Source organism: Fringilla coelebs (assembly GCF_963513975.1).
Source record: "Fringilla coelebs genome assembly, chromosome: 2".
In the NCBI taxonomy this organism is placed as follows: Eukaryota; Metazoa; Chordata; class Aves; order Passeriformes; family Fringillidae; genus Fringilla; species Fringilla coelebs.
In genome coordinates, this window is record NC_140029.1 from 43,103,347 (window position 1) to 43,121,315 (window position 17,969).

At 36.8% G+C, this 17,969-nt stretch overlaps 1 protein-coding gene across 1 annotated transcript in view; it reads right to left on the bottom strand.

The window, feature by feature from the left end:
• Nucleotides 1-17,969, bottom strand: part of GPC5 (glypican 5) — a gene marked incomplete at both ends in the record, with an annotated part of 580,434 nt that overhangs the window by 464,106 nt on the left and 98,359 nt on the right. Inside the window, 2 exons of the mRNA XM_084226708.1 lie at nt 2,694-2,819; nt 6,880-7,013. Of these exons, the coding sequence (XP_084082834.1) occupies nt 2,694-2,819; nt 6,880-7,013 (260 nt within the window). The remainder of the gene's footprint in view (nt 1-2,693; nt 2,820-6,879; nt 7,014-17,969) is intronic.

Here is a 17,969-nt window from a genome sequence, read left to right on the forward strand (position 1 = left end):
AATCTATTTGTCTTTAACTAATTTGAACAATGGAGACTTTTCCCCATCAGTGCCAGAAATACTGGTGAGATGCACTGAGTTCATCAGTATTGTAATTTATTATTATATTAGTGGGAAAGCAGGATGAGGGGAGAAAAAAAAAATAGAGTAAAGAGAGTGAATGTACAGGTTCTTCAGTATTTAGAGAGAAAAGCAGCAATGCCTGCTCAGTCATTATTGCTTCTAAAATGTCACAGTATCCTGGCATCATGACAATAGAAGTTGAGCAACACAGGATTTAGATAATCCTGCTTTCAGAATCATAGGGCTAGAGGAGATTTTTAAGAAACTATCCAATTTATCTCCACATCACTAAGAAAAATCAGCTTTTGTGGCATAATTTCTCAGTGCCTGCCTTACCTATTCTTAAAAATCTTTATGTAGATGCTGGACAACAAAAGTACTTATTTTTGTCCTTGTCACTAGAAAAACCTTGCTAATATTTAAGCAGAATATATTTTAAATGCTTGCTATGCATCCCAGCCATTACAAAAGCAGGTACTAGACACTTCTCCTCAGGTCATCACTTCTGCAATGACAATACTAACAGTAAAAGCCCCTTATCTTGGGCAAAGTGCAGGACAGCTTTTCCCCCTTCAGTTACAAAAGAACAAATATAAACAAATAAAATTGAACAAAGGGCATTTTGACTGAATAAGAAGGCAAAATGAAAGGGTGGAAGAGGATGAATCTGAATGCCTTCATGAAGATAGTGAAACAGGAGATTGTTTACCACAATGTATTTGGTGTACAGTCAGAGGTCTTGAGATGTAGGAACTAATCTGTAGGTCTCAGATCCATTTGATAATCCAGAGAAACTCAGGGTTTCCTGCTCTTCTGGTTTTAATAATAATTCTGTACTTCTACTATCTACATCTCAGTTCTTTCAGGAAACTGACACTGACATGTACTGACCAAAAATATAATATATATGCATTAATATATATACAAAGACAAAATATTTTAGTTAAGGAGATTTTTAGGTTTAACTAATAACAAAGTGTTATTCCCTACTTCCCTACTTTTAAGATACAGCACTTTTGTCACTCATTATATCTTTTGGGTGGATCCAATATTAAATACATTGTATGCATGTATTATAAGCATATATATATATATATAACCATAACTATTAAATTGCTTTTAAAAAAACCTGATGAATTTAGAAAATTTAGAGAATGCTTGATTTCTTTATCAGGACTTTGGTGTCTAATCAATCAAAATCAAACAGTACAGTATAATAGGATAAACCAAATAATAGTATAATAATATAATAATAGATACAGTATAATAGTATCATATGATAAAAGAAGAAAGGGTTTGAAAATATCTAATGTATTAATTAAGTATACAAGCAGCCACAAGGAATGATAGAAGAACTTAGTTCTTAGGAAATCTTGTAATTACAAGACCCTCCTTTCATATTGTTAGTGATATTTTGTAGGAATACTTTAAGTGAACTAGTGAATGGTCAGAAAAACAAAAGCAAGGAGGCACAGTTGAGATTACATCTCAAATGCAGTTACCTAAAGAAGGAACATGGCCTCTTCAGAGGACTGCTGAAATCCTTGGACAAAGGCTGCTAGTGAGACTGTCAAGGGAGTCAACCACACACTGGACTTTGGTGCTGCCAAAGCACAGGACTGCCCGAGAAGATAAAGAAAAGTGGGCCTGTAGCTGTTTGATAAAAGGATGTCCACTAAGTTTCCTCATGTATCAATCAATAAACGACAGCTCCTACCTAAATTTTTAGAGATACCTAAAGATGAATATTGCCCACTGCTCTCTCCATTTCCTAGCTCACATTTTACTAACTCTCCTCACAGCCTTCTTTGACATCACCTTTGATATTACCTACTAATCCCCATCACATTAACACAATGATTTTTATTACAAATAGCTGCCACAAACTTCTCAGTATTTTGGTCTCGGTCATCAGGAAGAGAAGGATTTCCTGCTCAGAGAAATACTTGATCAAAACAATAAAGCAAAAACACAGAAATCAGCTCTCTGAAAATCTTTCTGCCATCCAAAAATGTTTTATAAGCTGTGTAATATACTGATTCCAGAGACACACATAGAGGACTGTAGCAGTTTATTATCTCTTCTTTGCCACTGCTGCTGAATGATGTCTCCCAAGATGCTGCATATAATAAAAATACATGTTTCATTTTAAAAATGCTTTATCTTCACATTTAACTTTTAGTTCTCTCATGGGAAACAATAAATAGTAAGAGATTACTTCAAACTTCAGAGCCAGAGAACATTTTAAGCTTGGGTCCATTACCACACGCTGCATTAAAAGGAGCATTTTATAAAGACCAAGCTCAAACAAAACTCCATATTCTTTTTATCCAACTGTACTTTGTAAATGCCAATCCAGCTTCTTTTCCAGTGTTTAGGTGCTGCAAACTTGAAGAAAAAATGTCTGAAGAACACTGGAATTCTTTTTTTCTTTTTCCTAAACCGAGATGCAGGGAGATTTTATTTACTGTGTACAGGTGAAGCCTGAGAGAAGGGATCCCACGCTTATTTAATTTTCCAACTAATCTTGACACAGACACAGGGAAACACCATAGCTGGCTGGAACAGAAGCTGTTTTAGCAAAACATGACTTACAACAGAAAGCAGACAGAAGTGAGCCAGAAAGCTACCTTCTCACAAGATCTTCTCCATTCCAGCAGGGGAGCCCATCGGCAGCAGCCAGCTCGTTCCCGCACAGCCCATCCGCCAGGCTGCCGTAAAAGGCTCTGTACGGCCGCAGGTGGCTGACAAACTCCCTGCACACGGGAACACCAGGAAAAATAAAATCATTGTCAGTGCCAACCAACAGCACTGAGCTGCCTTGCTGGTGTGCATTTCTAAAAGATAAGGAATGTGTTTAGTCCATGACTCTCCACCGGTTCTGGTGATATTTTAAATCGATCTGTCAATAGATGAGTTTGATTCTTTTAGATACGCTCCATTAGTTTACAAAGTTGATACTCCCACTGGTCAAATTAAAAAAAAAAAAAAAACCAAACCTACTTTACACATGCTCTGGAACAGGAACTATTTCTTTCAACATGAAATTTTCTTGCGTTGTAGTGATGCAGTCTGCAATGCTATAGTTGGACAAATAGATGAAAAAATGCTCCAAAAAAAAAGCACAGCAAATTAAAAAAATAGGTCCAGATGACTAAGTCCCCTGTTTTCCAAAAGTGCTGACAAAAAGTCCCCTACTTATCTTCACAAATACTACAAAATTTTAAAGTTATGAAGCAAATCAAGATTCAGGTAAAATGGGTTTAAGATGTAGGAGTTCAGTATTTAGCAATAACCATCTGAAGGATTGTATCAGTTCTACCATGCACTGTGCTGGCAGGTTATAAATTATGCATTGTAATTTTAAATAATTTTAAAGATGCCCAGAGGTAGTGATAATTTTTGTACTTAATTCAAAACAAATTAATTACTTTTTAGTTGGTATGTTCTTAACAGAATTGTGGTATTTAATACAAGTTGTTTGTTTATGAATTGAAAATCTCTTCCTGGGAGACCCTTTCCTACTGGAAAAAATTAAAATACTTATTCATTCTGAAATGGAACATGACACATTACTGAGTTATCTATGACCTGCAGGCACACAGAAAAGCCCTACCAAATGCTGTACTCATTGCTCTCTAACCCAACAAGCTCCACTCTATGTTAACTCCTTTTAAAGTGTCTGGAGCTGTGAAAAATGCCAGAAATAGTATATACATTTCCCTATATTTAGTTACCATAGGACTATATCCCACAGGGAATTTAATTGTTCAGTATTGTTTACTTCAAATTAAAACAGATAAAACATCAGTGATTTATACAGTCCATCATTTAAAAAGCCATACAATCTTTCATGTAATAGGGAAAATATTTTACACATACTACAGTGGTTTTGATTTACTATGTCTAGTAAGTGTGATGAGTGCCACACTAATTCTAAAACTGCAGTTCTGAAAAATCCCATGTAGGGTCAATTTTCACTATGCAACATATAACTGCCTATGTGCATTAGGTTTTAAATGATTCATCCACACTCTCCTAGCCATGAACAATTATATCTTTTATTTCTCCACACCCAAAATTGAATCCAGTGTGCACAGTGGCTTTGCAATTTCCCTCCAAATGCCATTGAGTGGATTGATTTTGATTTTGTCTATGCTTTATGTTTACATTCTGGCTGAAAAATAGTGTTTAGAGAGTCCTCTCAAAGTGAACAGCTGGAATTTTTTCTTCTGAAGAAATAAAAATAAATAAATATAGCTGTCATAATATCTTGTCACAAACTGCATTCTAACAGAAAGGTCATTTAGTTTATTAGTAAATATGTCCTGAGGCGAAGAAAAAATTAATAGAGAAGTAATAACTGATTTCAGCCCCTGTTAATGTCTGACCAAAGTAGTTAGAAGGGCAAATGGTATGAATGCTAATTTTTACAGGATCATCCTCTAGACCAGATAGCATGTCATTGCAGGCAGCTGACCACAAATGTGCAATTACAGTCAGTGGAAGCTGATGATACTTAGATACTTTTTGTCTGGTTTTTTATCTGTTTACTCAGAATTTTATTTTTTTTTTTTTACAACTTCATTCTAGAAGCTGTTTACAGGAGGAAAAAGCATAACATACTTCCAAGTTTGTATGTTGCTATGGGAAGGTTTCCTTAGATTTTTTAAAATTCATCTCACAATTTTTTGGCATCAAAAGAAAGAAGAAATTTCTTTTTCTTCTTGTACCAAATAGCACCAGAAAATACCAGCTTAGGTCTAATGGTAAAAATAATTCAGGAGAAGTTCAGGTAGCAGCAGCCCAATGTGTACATTAAAATGTAAACTTTCACTTGGACATGCATTTGGAAAACAGAAGTGCCACAGGAGGTAAATAAGGTGGAGTTAGAGAAGAGCACTTCCTTAAAAGCAGGCTGAAGTCACACTTCCATGTTCTTACAGTTCTTACAGTTGCTATGGGAATATAAAGTGAAATGTAAAGTGACTGTGCCTAATAAGGAAGGAGGTGATCCAGGAGGGAGCAACTGCAGATGAGAGCAGATAGGAAGTTGTTAAACTGGAATATGCATCAGTTAATTCCAAACTTTCTTTGCCTTTGGTGCAGCTTGCATGCCATGAAGAAGTGTCTCTAGAATCTCAGACAGGTGACAGGGAAAGGGAAAGGGAAAGACAATGTTGCTTTGTGTTGCCCACTGCCTTTCATGCCCCTGAAGGTCTCTCAGGCAATCTCCCTGAGGTCAATAAGAGTGTTCTGCTTTGAAACATGGAACAGTCCTGGTTTAAGTGAGATTTTAGAATATGGTATTGTGTTTGAAGAATGTTAGCAATCAGAAAACATCAAGAACTTGCATGTAACTGAGAAACATGCACCCATGTAATGGGTATTCCCTGAAAAACATCTGTGCTGGCTAAAGCAAACTTCTGGTTTGCATTTCTTTCTGTGACCACAATGTTTTTAAAACCCTCTATTTATATTTTGCATTGTTTTGGGTTTTTTTTTCACTATTTAGTAACTGAAGGTCCTTACACTGAGAAGAATGGTGTGCCTTTGAAGCTCAGAGGCACCTTTTCTTCTCCAGACATCAGGAGTGAGCAATTATTCCCTGTAATTCTCTCACTTCTGTTTCCTTCTGCACTACAAAGTGAAATGAGAGGAAAAAGAGAACAAAGAAAACTTCTCTGTGTTTTAGCAAACGCTATGACAGAAATGAAATTTCTGATTTTAACTTTGTACTCTTTTTGCATAACGGAGCTTTAATCTTAACTGCAACATTCCTAATGCCTTAAGAGTGCTATATGGTCATTAAAAACCTGATTAACTTGTCTAAATATAGACTGGCCTTTGAGATTCCTTCAGCTACCTAAGATATCTGCAGAAAGCTGGAAGCCACCAAAAATGACAGAATCTGCTGATTTGGAAGGGACTCACAAGGATCTTTGAGTCCAACTCTTAGCCCTGCACAGGACAACCCTCAAGTCTCACCATGTGCCTGAGAGTATGTTCCAAACACTCCTTCAACTCTGTCAGGCTTGAACTGTATGATACAACTTATGGGACAGCTGCATCCTTCTTGGCAGGAGAAGATGAGCTGGGGTACCCAGGGCATCTCTGAGTGGACTGGATGCTTACAGGTGTGTGGGCAGCTAAAATGACTTCTCCTTCCCACAGACTGTAACAGCAGCTCAAACACCTAACTCACACAGCTACACAAAGTTCACCCTGCAATGCTGAGCCAGGTTTCAATGAAATCTCCAAGCCTCTGCAGTCACTTCACTATATACCAGCAAAAGAGTCAAAGAAAAAAAAATCAGCAGGTTTTGCTTGAACGAGGCTTTCAAGATTTAGTCCCAAATGTTTAGTTGTCTCTTTTTTTACAGCAGAAAGGTATGTAAGAAAAGCAATTAATTTTTTCTGTCTCATCAGCTTGTCCAAATAGTTTTCTGTAAAAAGCTACTATCACTTCTTGTCAGATTTAGTAATGCCTGCTGATATGTAAAGGTAAATGTAATTTTAAAAACTGCACATAGATCTAACGCACATATTCTGTCAATGTTATCCACCCTCCTAAACAATTTAAACCACACCAAATTACTCTGGTCATATGTCCATTACTTCTGAAAACAAAATCTAGTCATGAAATTACCCTTTCCAAAATGTAACAGAGTAGACTGTGTTGCTAAAATGTTTCATCATTCTTTGGAGACTTTATTCTCTAGTAATGCATGCCATTGCATTGAGCATAATCTACTCTGTTGTAAAATTAATGGCTTACTTTATTCTTTCTTTCTGGCTGTAAAACTAATGTCTTACTTTCTTCTGTTGGTGAGTGTTTGTTCACTGTCTCTGGAGAACATCTTCAACACTTGATTATCTTTGTTCTGATCAAAGGAGCAACCTGGAGACTCTTTAGGCTTCCTTACAGGAGGACCACATATCTTATTCACCTAAAAGGAAAAAAAGCCACAAGAAGAGGGAAAGAACACACATAAGCAACAATTGTTATGTATCTCTCAATTCAGTTTCCCTCCATTTTAAAAAGAAAGAAAGACTAAGCTACAAAAATTAATTATCATACTGTGTAACACTGTATCTATAATGAATGCAGCAAACACATAATTAGTCATTTTATAGTAGAAAAAATAGTAAAAGTATTCCATTTTAAGGGATACCAAGTGTGTAAGAAAGTCACCACATATTTTATTGATTGTGGTGCTTTTTTTCCCATAAGGAAGTGCATTTTTATGTAGACTGTACCAGAATCCTCAGAGAATATGATGTGTTGTGAACAGCAGCATATTTCCATTTTTTCTGTAATGTATCCCAATCACATTTTTAATATGCATTGAACTTTGTGCCCTCTTTCAGGGCTGATGAATTACTATGGCATGTTCAGCCCAGCTACGCAAAGACAGAGTGAACAGCATGGTGGAAACTTACATTGCAACATTGAAAGACGTTAAGGTAGTGGCCCAAGATTTAAGTTTAATGATACTGGACCACAGATGTTGAAAATATCAAGGAATTTTATGTCCAGCTTTCTGATCTAGATGTCAACAGATAAAAATTCACAAGAACTCTCACCATCTTCTTTGTAAAACGTGATACTGAGCATTTTGTATGACATAGGACATCACATTCATAGCTCATTAATCTTCTTAGTCACTGAATAAAAAAAAATTAGGCATATACATATATTTATTAAATAAGAAATAGTTATGCTTGTAATCACATCTGGCAAGATATATTAAGCAGGCTGAACAGCCTGCATTTGTGTGAGTTGGCACCAGTGAAAAACTAATACTGTATGTGACATGAAAACTTGGTAGTCATTAGGAAGTCAACTTTTAGAGAGAAAGAGGGAGAGAGGAGATCAATGTGGCCTCTAAGGCAGACATCCAGTCTTGAAGCAGAAACATATTCAAAATGCTACCATGTGAAGGAAGCAGTGTGCATGCTACACAACAAAGATTATTGTTTCCTATTTTATATTCCCACCTGTAAGAACAGAGACAGCAAATAAATCTCATTTTCAAGTCATCATCACGATTAAAGAGAGAAATGCAAGTCTTACGGACCATCTTTCCAACTAAGAACTCCTGTAGAGCTAGTTAAGAAATACATTTAAAATTTAAAACAGAATAAACACATTTAATTTTAATGAGTTTGTTGGCATGCATGTTGTATATGGTGCTAATGAAACACTGGTGAGGTTAGTGAAAAGAAAGAATCAGCATTATTACTACATAAGAACTAGTGTTCACCTTATGATTTGAAAGGATTTGAAAGTGAAGGTAAAATTGAAAGTGAGTAGCCCTTAAAAGGAAGTGGTTCACAAGTCACAATGCAGGCAGCAAAGTTATAGTTTAGACCTTCTTCAAAGCACATGCCTGAATTTACCTGCAAGATGATTATCTCTGGCCATATAACTAATGTCCTCTAAGGGATTACACTTGGAACATCACTTCAGGCATTCATCTCACCGTTTCTTCTTAGAGGCACTGTCTCTCTGGACAGCATCTTACTATATTCCTTCTTGTCCTCAAATTCAATTTCAAACCTCCTTCACTCTATTTCCCCCAGTACTTCTTCTTCAGAATACACTAAAGCATATTCCACCAGTTTAACTGGACTCCCCATTTTCCCCCCTTGCAAATCCTTACACTTTTTCTATGCTTCATGCATCCTCATGCAAGTTTGCTCCCTCAGTGCCAGCCTCTGCAGCTGCTTATCACATCAGCCCCTCTATGCCAACATAATGGAGATATACCAGAGACACAAAATGTTTCCATCATTTTATTTGCCTCACTTTCATCATATTCTTTTATGCTCACTGATGTGACACAGGGAGCATTACGCTTATGATCAGCTTCTGTGACAAAGCAACTGATTGTTCAAGTTGCCTCAGTTCAGCTTCCCATACACTCTTCAGCTACTCTTTGTCTTGCCAAAAAGAAAAAGAAGGTCTAACAGAGAGTGAGAGTCATATCCAGATGTTTGGGAAGGAGTCATATCCAGATGTTTTGTCTCATGACAGGCCTGGGTCAGGTGTGTAGGGTGCTGTAGGTCTCAGGCGCCTTGCGCACCTGAACAAGGCACCTTTGCTGTCCAGGCACTTGCAGAGCCTGACAGCAGGGTGAGAGGCTGTGGGGAGGGGAGAAACAGCGTGGAGGGTGGTGACCTGCTGGCTAATGCAGCCCCTGAGCAGATGAGTAACAGCTCTTCAGGTCAAGGGGAAAAAAAAAGGAAGACAAAAATAAATAAATTATCTCCACCCATAGTAAACTGAAAAAACCTCATATACATTCACCTTCACTAGGAAAACAAGAGAATCCACAGCTAACCATGTTTCTTGAATTTACAGTAAAGTCTCACTATATTTTGCTCTAAAATGAACAAAAAAAAAAGATGATCAATAATTTTTACAGTCATAGTGCCTTGGAATATGGATGATGCCTGTTTTACATGTGCTTTACATAGACAGTTGTTTCAAAATTCTGTCTTACAGCCTTTCTCTGCTCTCTTTGAGTCAATGTCTCAAGAAATGCATTTGCAATAGTAGGAAATTTGCATTCACTGATACATGTAAATACAAACCTTAGTTTCAAATACAAAATCTTTCTTAAAAAGTAATCTTGGGTAAACTTTATAACATTAAAAACCAGCAATTATCTGAAATGCGTTTTTAAGATCTGATCTTTTCCCGGTGTTGGAAAATTCTAAAAATTCTAATAAAAAGCATTTGCACAGCACCGCATACACCTCTGCCATTCTCACAAATATATGCATGACAGTAATCATACTGCTGAGAACTCCGTTCTGTTAATGAGGGCAGCAGCACAAAATTCACTCTTTAGCAGCCACTTACTTATTCAGACACAGTTTCTGAAGGATGAGCTACTTCAGCATTTACCATGGTGATGTCAGCATCTCTGTAACCTTTCTCATATCTGTGATATTTAAACCTCTGGGACCACTGGCTTTGTATGGTGTTGGTTCTTCTTTCTGTGTTTGGTACACCATGCTCATATTGTTTTCCCCCAGCTGAACCCATCCTGGGGGTTTTTAACTGCGCAGAAGTGTCTGTCACATTTATGTCATTAACTTTATGTGCGTAACAAATTTACTTTTGCCTCCCACCCTAGCCCAGTCTTCATTATCACCTCGTTTCTGCAGCAAACTTGTGCACATGAAAATGTCATGTACTCTTGCCTTGCCTTCAGTTGCCTGTTCTGTCTGTGAGCCAAATAATTTATAACTCAAATATTCCAGTATTTAATTTCCCAGTACGGGGCTGATGACAGTCTAAAAACCAGATAAATACAGTTCCCATTATAATTTCTGCTTTTTTTTTTTTTTATGCTTTCTTTATATCTACAGGAAGAAGTACATGTGACAAACATAACACCACCTAGTCATATTTCTTGTGTTTTGTGAAGGACTTCAACTATATCCATTAGCTACATTGTTTCCTAATTTTTAGTCTTTGGACTGCAAAATTAACATTCCAACTGAGAAATCATTCAGCGCTATTATTGCCAGTCTTGAGAGACTGGAATCATAACTTTGAGAGAAGAGCCATGCTCTCACTATCCTACTGAATTAATAAATGACCATTTTGCACCAATATCTGATCAGAATCTATTCTTACTATCTGCCAGCATCACTGAAATGGGATTTCCTCTGAATGTTTCCATAAACTGAGAATTTTCTTGTCTTCAAAAACAAGATAGTGTGAAAAATGATCCTCAAAGGGGATGAAAATAGAAAAGTGAAACTGAAAAATCATCAGAAAAATAATTCAGTGAGATACCTCTCACTGAATTTCAGGAAGACTTAAAGACTTCCACAAAATTTTAAAACAGGCAAGCCTCAGCAACTTGCAAGGATTTTTTTCTCTTTTTTTTTTTTTCTTTTTTGAAATGTTCTTAAATACCACACAATATTTAAGGGCATAAAAAGAAACCTCTGGAAATTATAAAACTCCTGATTTTCACAGTTCAGACAAACCTATTGTCATTATAGTCAGCACGCTGTTATTACACACAATTTGTATGCCACAGTATGATGACTGAGTTAATTAAAAGCTCTTGTAATAACCATGCAGTTAAATTGCAATTAGTGCCACACATGAACTTTATGGCAGTTTGATTTTCCTTGGTGCAATTCCTTAGAATGCCTACTTATGATTACTCACAGTTTGGAAAACTGGAGCATTATAAACCTTTGTATTTAAACAGGACTGCACAATGATGGGAGCATCATAGCAATAATGGTCAGACACTGTTCTCTAAGTTCAGACACTCAATATGAGAAATGTGTCACATTCTTTGTTTTGGTTTTGGTTTGTGCCCCTTCTACTCTGTTTTCCCACTACACAAACGGTTCTTTCTGACCTCAGCACTTCTACTGAAACTATTTTACATCAAATGACTGAAGCAAACAATGCACAGTCCTGTGATGCAGCCTTCTTTTGGTGGTGGCTTCAAACGAGATTTGAAGAGTCTCAGCAGACTCAAGTTTTAAATGCCTGCATGGACCATGGCTACACTGATGCCCTGGAGGTTTGTGAGACTGGATCAATCTAGTAAACACCTAACACATACTCCATTTACAGGAAATCCTAGTGATATATACATACATGTATCAAAAACTTACAGTGCTTGTTAAATTTACCAAAAAAACCATGAAAGAGTTAAAGGAATTCTTTAAATAAACAGCAGTTTTCAGACTCCTCATTCTGATACCCAGCCAGATCTGAGTAAAAGACCAAGAGGTTTTGTACCCAGAGAGGTGTCTTCTCTCCTGTTCCATGATGCACAGCACAGTCTAAGTGACTAGCTATGCCATAATATGATTTTATCTAATGCATGTTTTAGCTAGTGATTAGTCTGGTGGCTTTCAATTCTAGCTGTCAGATCACAAACTTGCTATATTCCTTACAGTTAAATCCCCTCAAACAATCGTGAGCAAAGGACAGCTGAAATCTAAAAACACTAAAATAAAGCTAGAATGAAATATCATGCTGCTAGGAAACCCATTTGTTACAAATAAAATTGTGGTTAATTTTATTTTCCTTTCTATAAATACAAAAGGAATACTTTCTTCTAGAAACAGATTCTTGATGAGTTGCCAGCATTTCCAGCACCATATTACTAATCAAAAATACCAAAGCTTTTGTACAAGGAAAATAATGCATTTAACTGTTACAGTTTCCCTGGTTTGTTTTATTTCAACTAAACCACAAGAGGGAGCATCAGTATTTCAGTGTTCCCAAGCTCTTCAGCAGCCTTCTATTGGTTTGGGGGGTTTTAGGGTTGTTTTTGTTTTTGCTTGGAACAATTGCTCATTTAATCTCAAAGTTCTGTTTCAAAGAAAAATGCATTTTGATATATGAGAGGGTGCACATGGCACAGGAGATTGGAGTATTCCCTATCAAGACAAAATCCAAGGTTTTGAAAACAAGGAGAGCAAGCATGAGATAATAAACATCTGCTTTTCCTTCAGAATAGGAAAAATGTTAATATGCAACCATTAATGTGAGGAGAGGCTGGTGGAGTACCAGATATGCAACCCAGGAACACCATGAAGAAATTCTGTATTATTTTCTTTGCTTTCTTTCAAAATTTTGTCTTCCTATTCTGTGACTACTTGACTCTAACAGTTTGTCTCAGACAGAGGAAAATAAGCAAGTTCTGGAGTTACAGTGGCAAATTACAAGATTCATACCTACGCTTAAGCAGTCCATGACAAGTGAGGAGGAAAACATTGTGAACAAAAGCCTAGAGAATTAGACACTTAGAATAATACCTGCTAAAATTACTAAACAATTTAGAATCCCTTGCAAGACAAATCTCAAATAGACTTGCCAGCTTATTTTTCAAGAAATTTTATTCAAAATTGAAATTGAAATTTCAGGTGATACACAAAAATGTGCAGCTGTAATTTTTCAACAGAGATAGAGCTGCAAGTGGTTTCAAGCTCAAAAAGAACAAATCCAATTCAAAGAAAACTTGTGAAATATAAGCGTTTGTCTCACACCCAAGCAGGTGATATTGAGGAAAAATAAATGTAAACTGCAGATGTACAGAATGCACACCCACCAGCAAGGCAATGGTAGCTTCCTCAGGGAAAAAAATGAAAGGATTACATGTTGGAAATAAAAGGAAAGTATTTTTCTGTGAGATATAAATTGAAGTATAACTTGGAGATACAGAAATAATAATTCCACTTGGTTTGGCACTATGCAGCACCACTGCCATGGGGAAATGCCCTATCCCTGGAAATATTCAATGCCAGGCTGGATTGGACCTTCAACATCTTGTCTGGTGGAAAGAGTCCCTGTCCATAGCAGGGGGGTGGAATTAGTTGATCTTTAAAGTCCCTCACAATGCAAACCATTCTGTGAGTCTACAAAATCTTCAGTCAAGACCAAGGAAAGAGACAAAAATGCAAAGAGTTCGCAAACCAGCTTCTTATAATCAGAACTTTTTCATATGGTTTTGTAAAAGACTGCTGTTCAAGCTGTTGGATTCTAGGAGTCACAGTCCCTAACTTTCACATGACTGAGAAGCATATCATCCTCCTACTACTACATTTATCAAAATCAGTAATCCTGTCCAAGTTCTTGAAAGCTTTGTTCTCATATCTTATCAATGTTTAATTATCTCTGCTTTCCTTCATAATGTTGGGGACTGCAAAATGAAATCTAAGAGCCCATTAAATATAAGCTACTTAATATACTTTTAATTTGTGTCTTCTGGTCTTTAATCACTGAAATTGTAAATGGATTTAATTCTGTTGCTCCATTCATGAGGGACTAACACTCAGCAAGTCTGGCAGTAAAAACAGTTTCTCCTCCTGAATGGAGCTGGAAGGGAAGGAAATCTTTTTTTTCTTTTTTTTTTTTTTTTTTACTTTAAATGACTTAATGTCAGGGGAAATCCAAATGTTCTCAGCCAAGTTACCCTGTAGCCAGAACACAGCACTGCCAGTTCAAACTCTTCAAAGGCAGTTCAACAAAAACTGCTTCGTATGAGAGGCTGCCAGCTCTCCCAATCCAAGTCTGCTTCAGTGGATGCCAAGGTGTTCCATTTATGATCAGTGAAAACACTCTGTGGTTCTCCTCCAAAAAAACAATTATGTAAAACCGGCAGTAGCCCTTTCCAAAGATCAGCTGCTTGTGTGTAGTTTGACTGATTTATTTGTGCTTTCTTGTGGTTCAAATATACTTTATTACTCCATATTTCTGTGTGCCCAGCAAATACAGCTCTGACACAGAGAGCTAACATTGTGCTGTCTTGTAGGATACAGGCAGAATTGTTCTTTAAATCTAGGTCTAAAATTATCCAGGGTCACCTGTGTAAACAAAAAAAAAAAAAATCAGTAGAAGTGTGATTGTCAATGAAAGCAGAACTGGGTGTCTAGAACCTTTATCAGGCACAAAACTCACTTAAACCAAAAAATACATTTCAATTTACAATACAGAAAGAATTAGTGAAAGCTGGCTGCATCAGCATATCTGCATAACAGGTTTACACTTTATTGCAATTTATGTTCCAAAATTGTGAACAGAGCAGAGCAGTTTTGTTAGCAAAATTCCGTAACAAAAGTAGGTAAGCAAATAAAATCATGTTCACTTAACCTAACAGTCATAATACATTATTTCATTTAGCATTAGACACTGTCAATAACTCTTTCTACAATTGGAGGGTCACCTTTTCATGATAGTAAGAATCAAAAAAGTCAGAAAAAAAGCAGGGAAAAACCCACTATTTAGTTAATATTTCATGTTTCTTCCCCATTCCAAACTGCAGCTTACAAGATCAATGTTTCTGCTTCCTTTATCTGTGTATTACGTGTTTCAATGCCTCCTCACTCTCTTCTTTGTACCTGGGGAAAACAGTTTTCCTTGAAGATCTTTTTGTAATGTACAAGACTGTCATTTATTCATACATGTTCATATCATTTCAGGGACCAAAACAGTCCAGAAAACTCATTTGCTTCAAAATCCCTGGATTTGCCCTGAAAAAGGTTTTTCCCTTACAAAGAGTTGGGAGCAATTTAAAGCCAGCTGAGATACCAGAAGTCTGCTCAGCTCAGTACCTCTCTCTTCATGAAGTCACTCTGTTTCACAATGAAAAATGAAGAGCAGAGAAAAAACACATACACAGCTTACAGAAAGGATTGTTAGTGTTCTTCTTTACACTTGTTCATGCCTTCTACTCAGATCTGAGGAAGGAGTGAAAAGTCTCCTTCCTTCTCTTTTCACACATATGAAGAATCAGATTGCAGTACTTTCCATCTCTTAGAGAATCTTTCTCACCTTCAGTCCAAGGGCCCAGTAGGCACATTGGGGCAAACCTGCCATTGTGCCAATGCAGACTTAGATATCCATCATATCACCTAAACCCAGACCATGATGGCAGCCCAGACTTCTCACTCTACACTTTTCAGGCCTCTGGGACTCCATGCAGTCAATGGAAAGTGAAAAGCTATTTCAGATCTGTGCATTTTGCCCAAATTTTGCCTAATCTTCTGTTACTAAAAAAGATAAAAAGGGGAAGGCATATTAAAAATCCTACACTTTCCTGACATACCAGATCTCAATCGTAAAAAAAAAAAAGCAGCAAAATTAAACAAGTTTCAATAATTTCAAATTGTGAAGCGGGTTCATTCAAAACACATTAAATATGAATGCATAATGCATGCCATGATATACTCCTACATTATTTACTTGGCAGTCTAGATTGAACATATCTCATGTAAACCTGCACTACTCAGCATTGCTTGCCAAAGCCATGCATGTGTGCTTGTAACTGCGGTGGGTTGGACATGGCTAAGTGCCAAAGGCCCACCCAGCTGCTCTCTCACTCCCCCTCCTCTAAAGAGTAAGGGGAGAGAAATAAGAAGAAAAAGCTTGTGGGTCGAGATTAAGACATGGATATCACTCAATTAATGCCATGGCCAAAACAGCCTCAGTTTGGGGAAGCCTAATTAATATATTGCAAATCAAAAAGATATTACAACGGTGGGAAATAAAGTTCAGACTAGAAACACCCTCTGCCTATCTTCTCTCTCCTTCATCTCAAGGTGAGTCTCATTCCTTCATTTCCAGCTCTTCCACTACCCCTCAGTCCCCCAGGTACTGCAGTGGGCTCAGAGACTGGGGATTGTTGCCAGTGCAACTGCAGCCCACACAAGTAACTCCACTGTGGGAGGCACAGGGGAGGAATCTGGGCAATTCAGCAAATGAATTTTAAAAAAGCACTTTTCAGAAAAGTGTGAGACGTGAACTTGACACTGGATTTGAATGTCTTCTCACTGAAGATGAGAAATATGTCCTCTGTCATTTCCATTTAAAAAAAGAAAATTGGGAAAAAAGAAGAGGCATAGAAAAGGATGTACCTTGAAAGTGGGACCAAAAGCTGAGATAACATATATTTAAATTCTGAGGAGCTAAGGAAGATAGCAACTGATTTTGTTTTAGACAGACGTGGTTTTGTGGTTTCATGTTCTGCTCTTATGTTTAAAAAGTCCTTGATGGAAACAAGTGCTTCCAGTATTTCCCACACATCTCCCAGTGTATCATAAACCTTAAAATAAAAGACAACCAGGATATTATCAAGTGTATGCCCAGCAATGTGTAAATATTTCGTCTTTCCAATTTGCATTTGAGTACAATGCCTGGATATATCAAAGGAGAAGATCATAACCCTAACACCCATTTTTCCACAATGTGCACATAACTGTGCATGTATTATTGCCTCTGCCAATATTCTGTGCATGATTTCAAGCCCTGTTTCTACACATTAGAAAAAAGTAGAACAACTGCACTGTAAAAAGATACCAGTTTTGAGGATAATCCAGAAACTTTAGGCATGCAACTGCCATTCCAACACACAGAATGCTCTGAGTTGTGGTTGCCACGGATTTCTATGTTAAATGTTGCAGCAGGTATCTTCTTGTTATTGGATAAACACTGATTTCAGTGAAAAAAAATCAGCATAGTAATATATAATGTGTGGTATAAATGCCAGAAATAACAGTAATACTTCAGACCTCAGTAAATGCAAGCTGCTGAAATACATAGAAAGGATGGATCAAACAAAAAAGATGGAAAGAGCTGTCCAAGTGCTAAGTATGTTCAGGTAGGAATAAAGTCTACTATTTAATGAAAACAACTTTTCATTAGTTAGAAACAAGCCATAAACACTTTATTTAGTGATTTTCACTTTGTTTTCAAAGTTCTCCATTCTCTTTTCTGATGAACAAAACCCAGCTTAGCTTCAGAAGAAAACTTTTTGATAGACGCAAGGAGCTTTTCCATGATGAAACAATGAGGAAGTGAAATACACCACTAGAAGAATCTGAATTTGATGGAGGTCATGAGTGCAATACTTCATGTTACATTACAAAAATTACTTATGTACAAAAAAATATGCCAAACTGTACCATACAAGCAGAACAGCTTTTCACAGCTACGGCTGGATGCGTATCTGAATGGAGAGAAAGGGAAGGTGATGGTCTTAATTCTGTGTTAGCTGAAACAGGAATCTGCTTTTCAAACACAGTTGTATTAGACTTTAAATCCAATTACTGTTTAGCAGTTTTCACAAATCAGTTTCTATTGATCTTGTGAAGTAATTTAAATTCATCAATGTATCAAGTAATTTAAATTCAGCAAAGTTATGATGGCACAGTAATATGCCAAAAGCATCAGGCAGAATTCTAAAATTTTATTCCAAAATCGTCTTTGCTGAAAATGATACGGGTTCAGGGTTTTTTCGGTCTTTTTTATAAGTATGAAAGAAATTTATGGCAAGTGGCTCACTTGGGGGTTGTCTTGTACAAACTAGTAATGGAAATACACACTTGCAGAAAGTTATAGTAGTACAAGGCTA